This window comes from Myotis davidii, unplaced genomic scaffold, assembly GCF_000327345.1.
Source record: "Myotis davidii unplaced genomic scaffold, ASM32734v1 scaffold198, whole genome shotgun sequence".
Lineage (NCBI taxonomy): Eukaryota > Metazoa > Chordata > Mammalia > Chiroptera > Vespertilionidae > Myotis > Myotis davidii.
The window spans coordinates 2,025,443-2,031,769 of NW_006291485.1; the positions used below are offsets into that span (position 1 = coordinate 2,025,443).

The 6,327-nt window shown below is 58.8% G+C and overlaps 1 protein-coding gene across 1 annotated transcript in view; it reads right to left on the bottom strand.

Annotated features, from left to right (window-relative positions):
• ATP8B3 (ATPase, aminophospholipid transporter, class I, type 8B, member 3) overlaps window positions 1-6,327 on the bottom strand; it is a 29,117-nt gene that overhangs the window by 10,138 nt on the left and 12,652 nt on the right. The window contains exons 15-23 of the mRNA XM_015564661.1: window positions 5,663-5,691; window positions 5,409-5,571; window positions 4,547-4,741; window positions 4,331-4,443; window positions 2,216-2,350; window positions 1,943-2,054; window positions 1,107-1,182; window positions 785-902; window positions 122-506 (exon numbers count right to left, since the gene is read on the bottom strand). Of these exons, the coding sequence (XP_015420147.1) occupies window positions 122-506; window positions 785-902; window positions 1,107-1,182; window positions 1,943-2,054; window positions 2,216-2,350; window positions 4,331-4,443; window positions 4,547-4,741; window positions 5,409-5,571; window positions 5,663-5,691 (1,326 nt within the window). The remainder of the gene's footprint in view (window positions 1-121; window positions 507-784; window positions 903-1,106; window positions 1,183-1,942; window positions 2,055-2,215; window positions 2,351-4,330; window positions 4,444-4,546; window positions 4,742-5,408; window positions 5,572-5,662; window positions 5,692-6,327) is intronic.

The following is a 6,327-nucleotide window of genomic DNA, read 5'->3' on the forward strand; positions in this document are numbered from 1 at the left end:
AAAGAAAGGAGATTTTCATTTTTTCCATTTATATTGTTCTATAATTCCCAAACATTCTACAAGGAGCATCTCAAGTGTTTTATTGTTTAAGATGAATTGTAAATCTATTTTCAACACCCACTCTTGATCATGTTGACATCGTTGGCACCATCCCCGATGGCCAGGGTCACCACGTTCTGGTACTTCTTGACCAGCGCCACCATCAAGGCCTTCTGCCTGGGAGTCACCCGGCAGCAGATGACGGCTTGGCATTGCGAGGCCAGTTCCACGAAGGCCCGCTCCCGCCGCGCCTCGGGGCTCTCGCGGGTGTTGGCGTGCTTGTTCTTTGGCACCAACCCCGGGGGCCTTAGCTGGACCCCCAGGGTCTGCCACATGAGAGAGGTGCGCCTGGCCTGCCAGACGTCTGTCCTCCGCTCACCCGGCTCCTGCCAGGGCTCCTGCCCGTCCACGTGCACATTTCCGACGAGCACCTGGGAATCCTTGCTCAGGGGCAGCAACAGCTGGTCCTGGCCAGCAGGGAGGTGGGGGGGAGGGGGGCATATCACACTGCCTGCACCCCTTCCCTTCGTGAACAACCCAACTGGCCGCTCCTCCTGCCCCCTGCCCCCTGCCCCAACCCCAGGCTAGCCTTGACCTCATGGCTCCAGTCCCTCTGAGAATCATCTCTGGGTGTAGCATTCACTTGGGCTTTTCCAATAGTCCACCCCCACCCCGAGTCTGCTGCTCCTCCCAGCCCCCTCCCACGTGCCAGAGGCCCCACGGTTAGCCCTGAGCTGACACTGACCAGGAACGCTCCGTTAATGACCATGGCCGTTTTGACCTGTGGCAGGAACCGGTTCTTCAGAGACCCCTGGCCACTCAGCAGGTTGTTGTTGCTCTCCCAGTAGGCCTCCAGGATCTGACTGCAGAGACCCACTGGGGCTCAGCCATGTCGGGGCACAAGCTTCCTTCCTACCCCTCCCCAAATGTGCCTCAGTTTCCCCCTCTGGGAATCCAGCCATGTGGAGGCTGAGACCCCCAGGGCCACATCTGAGCCATGGATGTCCCCGATCCCCCACCCTCACCCTGCTCCCACCAGCTCATCCTCCCCCACTCCCACTCCTTACACGATCTCCTTCTCCTCCAGAATGAGCATGTCCTCGGACAGCAGCTGGCAGGCAAAGCTGATATTCACCGCAGTCTCTGAAAACCAGCCTAGCTCAGCTCCTGGCAGCCCCCTGCCCAGGGCCATGCCCACCCTGCCCCACCCCCTGGCAATGGTGATTGGTTCAGAGGAGGGCATGTGACCCAGGCTGGCCAATGCGAGCCAACCCTGAGACCTTGGCTGCAGCTCTGACCAAAGGGGGCTGCACTCTGGCTGGCTGGGGCTGGGCTACTAGAGGGAAGTGAGTCTGGGCCAAGGATCATTATTAGATATTTCATGCCTAGAGCCCACAGGCACTTTTAGGAACCCACAAAAAATGACTTCATTTCTTTAAAATCAGAAAAAGAAGAAAAAGTGAATGTATTCCAACCTGGGCATTTGTCTTTATTCCAGCACAGCTGTAAACTGTCATTTTAAATCTTTTGTGTGTGTATGTGCCTCCCGCCACATGAGTGAATGCCAGCTTTGTTTCTAAGTGGCTAGGCAGCCTCCAGCAAGTGCCCTCAGGTCGCTGAACTCACAGTGCCCATCTACCATGCATGGGTAACCAGTTTCCAACTCATGGTGTTGCCATGAGAGCCAAATAAGTTCTTGGTGCAGTGCCACCCATCTGAGGGAGGTGCCTGGGGGACCCCACCAGTTCTGATCATCCTATTTCTCCCTTTCCCGGGACAAGGTAGGCGGCAGGGCTGAACCCCTACAACTGGAACAGGCTGATGGTGACGCTTGGGACACACACGAGTTGCCTCCCACCCATCTCCCTTCTCTCCCTGCTGGGGCGGCTGCCCCGGGACCTACCTTGCTTGTCTCCTGTGAGCACCCACACTTTGATGTTTCCTTGCTTGAGACACTGGATGGTTTCAAGGATGCCGTCCTGGAGCCTGTCTTCAATGGCTGTGGCTCCCAGCAGCTGGGGGTGGAGGTGGGGGCACAGGGAACAGGCTGAGCAGGGACTCAGCTATCCAGGCGGCGGAGGGAGATCTGGGGACCCGGGGCTGGAACCAGGATATGGAGCCCCCTCACCTCCTGTGCCACACCCACCTGGAGGTTCTGCTCCATCTCCTCGTACACTTGGTGCAGGGCCTGGGCCCGGTTCTGAAGAAGGATGCTGGCTTCCTGGTGCCGCTGGCACCACTCCTGGTAGGTGTCCTCGTCTACCTGTTTGTAGGCCAGGCACAGCGTGCGCAGGGTCTGCTGGGCGAAGGACTGGGGCCGCCGGGCAGGCAGGCGCCGCCCTGTCACCACCCTGCCTCCCCGGGCACTTCTCCAGTCAGCTCCTCTCTCAGCACCTCTCTTTGCCTGGGCTCCCTGAACCTTGATCCCCCCACAGTCTCTCCTCCCCAGAGGGGGCTGGGACCACCTGCTGCCATGCTCCCTAGTTGCTGTTCAGCCCCCCAAGAGGCCCAGTTCCATTCTGTCTCCAGAGCTCCCTACACTCTGTGTGGCCATTTCTAACTCTCCCTGAAGACCCTCAGTGCAGCCCTGCCAGACCCCTCCCCGGCCAGGGCTCCCACAGCCCTTGGCCCTGACCTTGGCCCTGACCCCCTGCCTTCGGAATGTCTGTGCTCCTCACTCCGCCCCATTTCTCAAGGGGCTCTGGGGGTGGAGAGGGAACACAAAGAATCCTATGGGTCTCCAGCCGCCCCCCCTCAGTCCCCACCAGAGGACCAAGGATCCGGGGGTGCCCTGGGGACTGGGTGGCCCCAAGAAAGGTATCTGTGGGCTCCTTACTTCCCTACTTCCCCATCCCCCAGGCTTCCTGCCCAGCTGGCGGCCCCAGGTCTTGCTTTTGTTCTTTTTTAAAAATATATATATATATTTTATTGATTTTTTAGAGAGGAATGGAGAGGGAGAGGGATAGAGAGTTAGAACCATCGATGAGAGAGAAACATCGATCAGCTGCCTTCTACACACTCCCCACTGGGGATGTGCCCACAACCAAGGTACATGCCCTTGACCGGAATCGAACCCGGTACCCTTCAGTCTGCAGGCAGACGCTCTATCCACTGAGCCAAACAGGTTAGAGCAGTGGTCAGCAAACGCGGCTCTTTGGCCCCTTGAGTGTGGCTCTTCCACAAAATACCGACTTCTGCGCACGGGCCACGAGGTTTCAATCGCACTGTACATGCGCGCTTGCATGTGGTATTTTGTGGAAGAGCCACACTCAAGGGGCCTAAGATCCACGAGTGGCTCGCGAGCCGCAGTTTGCCGACCACTGGGTGAGGACATTGCTTTTGTTCTTGGCTGGAGGTGGGCCTCAGAGGTTGGGCTTGGATATGACAGGCCTCCCTGGCCATCGGAAGCTCCACACAAGCCTTTGCTCCTCTCGTGCCTCGGTTTACCTTTCCGTTCCATGGGGCAGTTGAACCCAGCCATCGTGCCGAGCTCCTGGGCTCTGGGTCATTGTTCTGACTGCGCTTCCTCAGCTCTTAGCCAGAGACCTGCCACCTGCCCGGATTCCCCATCCTTGCAGAGCAGGGCAGTCTGGGACGTCCTGAGTGAGGAGCTCGGGGCATTCTTTGCATAAACACCCCCCCCCCGGGCCCTATGCTGGGGACCCAGCAAAGCCCTTAGGGAACCCCAGAAGGTCAGGGCTGGGCCAGAGAGGGGTAGCCTGGCGTGACATGACAGCCCCATGTGAGAGTCAGGTAGGAAAGTCTCCCTGGAGGTGGGGACCTGGAGGTGGCAGAGCCCCGAGGACCGAAAGTTCCTGAGTGACAGAGTAGAGGAAGGCGTCCAAGCAGCGGGAACAGTGTGTGCAAAGGTCCCAGGGCATCACCTGAGCAGGAGGAAAACTGCAAGCCAGAGACTAGCATCCTGGGGGACACCCTGGCGGGGAGGAAGAGCCAGCCCAGAGAGGTCAGCAGGGCACACAGACACAGCTTCGAAAGCGTGGCTGAGGGTCTGGGCTTCATGCACAGAGACAGAATATTTGGGCAGGAAGGCTGCCTGTGTCCCGGAACCCAGGCCTGGCTGGGGACGGGGTCATATCCAGGGCCAAAGCCTAACCAGAGAGGACCCTCGTATGCCTTACAAAGACGCCCCTCTGTGCAGGTGCAGCTTGCAGTTCAGCTCCTCCCTGCCCGTGTGGACACGAGCACCTGGACACCTGAGGCAGTTTCTCTGCACAGCCCCCTCCTCTGCTTCCCTCCCTCTACACCTCCCCCACTTCCCACAGCGACTCACCGTTAAGGCCTCTTCCGTGGTCCCCTCGGTCAAGCCCTTCTTATACAAGCGATCAAAGATGACGGTGTCTGCGCCCTTGGTGTAGAGGTAGATGGAGCCCTCGGGGTTCCGGACTGTGGAGGGAGAGGCTCGACTGTCCATAAGCATCCTCTCCCACTACCGCGCTTCCCCTCCCCCCTCTCCCCTCCCCCCGCATCCCGGGCTGAGGGCGCTCACCCAGCACAGACATGCGCTTTCGGACGCTGTTGAAGTCCATCATGGCCAGGACCTGGTACACCCGCTCCTCCCCGAGCTCCGTCACCGTGATGCTGTCCTGCGTGCGCGCCACGAACACGTAGCCGAAATTCCGGGCCGCCGTGACCAGGGCCTCCTCATCAGGGGAAGCCGCCTGGTACGACAGCTGGTCTGGTGGGGGAGGGGACCATGGGAGTGGGCTGGGGACCACATTCACTGAGAGCCTGTTGTCTTTTGGGGACCCACCACCCATCTGCGGCAGGTCCCCCTTCCCTCTCTGTAGCCCCGGGACGGAGCGGGCCCAGTGCGTGCTCACCAGATAGTGACAAGACAATGGCCTCTTGGGCCGGTACAACCTCTAAGACAAATAAAAGAAGGCGGGCCCTGACTGGTTTGGCTCAGTGGATAGAGCGTCGGCCTGCAGCCTGAAGGGTCCCAGGTTCGATTCCGGTCAAGGGCATGTACCTTGGTTGCAGGCACATCCCCAGTAGGGAGTGTGCAGGAGGCAGCTGATCGATGTTTCTCTCTCATCAATGTTTCTAACTCTCTATCCCTCCCCCTTCCTCTCTGTAAGAAATCAATAAAATATATTAAAAAAAAAAGAAGGCGGACCCTTGGGCCCCAGGCCAGACGACCTTCCCCACCCAGGTCAGGAGCAGATCTCGAGCCCCAGGCTTGGATACCCGCAGGGTGCAGAAGAGATGGAGCCTGGGACACGGGCCTGAGAACCCTCTAGGCTGGATGACAGGAGCCCTGGGGGGTGGGCTGGACAACCTCTCAGACCAGAAGACTCCGCGGGGGCTGCAGGGCCTGAGCACCCCCGCAGGCTGGGCGGCCCCAGCCCACTCACTGTCTTCCTCCTGCACCATCACCGTGTGGCAGAGGGCCAGCAGGCGCCAGAACTCCCGCACCATCGCGTCCTGGTTGCCACGCACCGCACTCAGGAGCCTCGCATTTTGGAAGAGCAGCTTCCCATCCGCAGATTTGCTCCAGAGGTAGGGGCTCTCCTGGGGGGGACAAGCCGGTTCTGGGTAGGTCACTGCCCGACCCCCGACCCCCACCACCACCACCATCCAGTGCTGCAGGGTCAGCACTCACCTTAGGTGGGGTCTCCTCCTCGTCTGGGCCTGAGGAAAGACCCTGCTTCAGGCCTCAGCACCCCAGACAGCTTAGGGTCCCACAGTCCCTGCCCCCTTCCTAGGGTCTGAACCCTAAACAACAACGGACCCCCAGCCACAGCTTTGCCTTCTGCACAAGGAAGGAGAGATGGGGCCCCGTCTCCTGGGGGAATCTTGTTGTTGTTGTTAATCCTCACCCAAGGATATTTTTTCCATTTATTTTTAGAGCGAGTGGAAGGGAAGGGGAGACAGAGAGAGAGAGGAACATCGATGTGAGAAAGACACATCAATTGGTTGCTCCCACACGCACCCCTATGGGGGCTGGTTAACTTGCAAGCGAGGTATGTGCCCTTGTCCAGAATCCAAGCTGCCATCCTTCGGGCCAAAGGCTGATGCTCTAACCACTGAGCAAATGGCCAGGCTCCTGGGGGGCCTTAGAAAGACTGTCCGGACAGGGATGCGGCCCCATGGAACACACCTTGTTTGAACTATTCACGGTGGCTTATAAAACTTGGCTGCTACTTTGAAAAAGTGGATGATTTCAAATAAAAGTCTGGCCCCAGAGTGCTTATAGAAACATGAGAGAGAGAAGAAAAACAGAGAGAGCAACATGAGAGAAACCAGCCACTTACCACCCCACCCCCC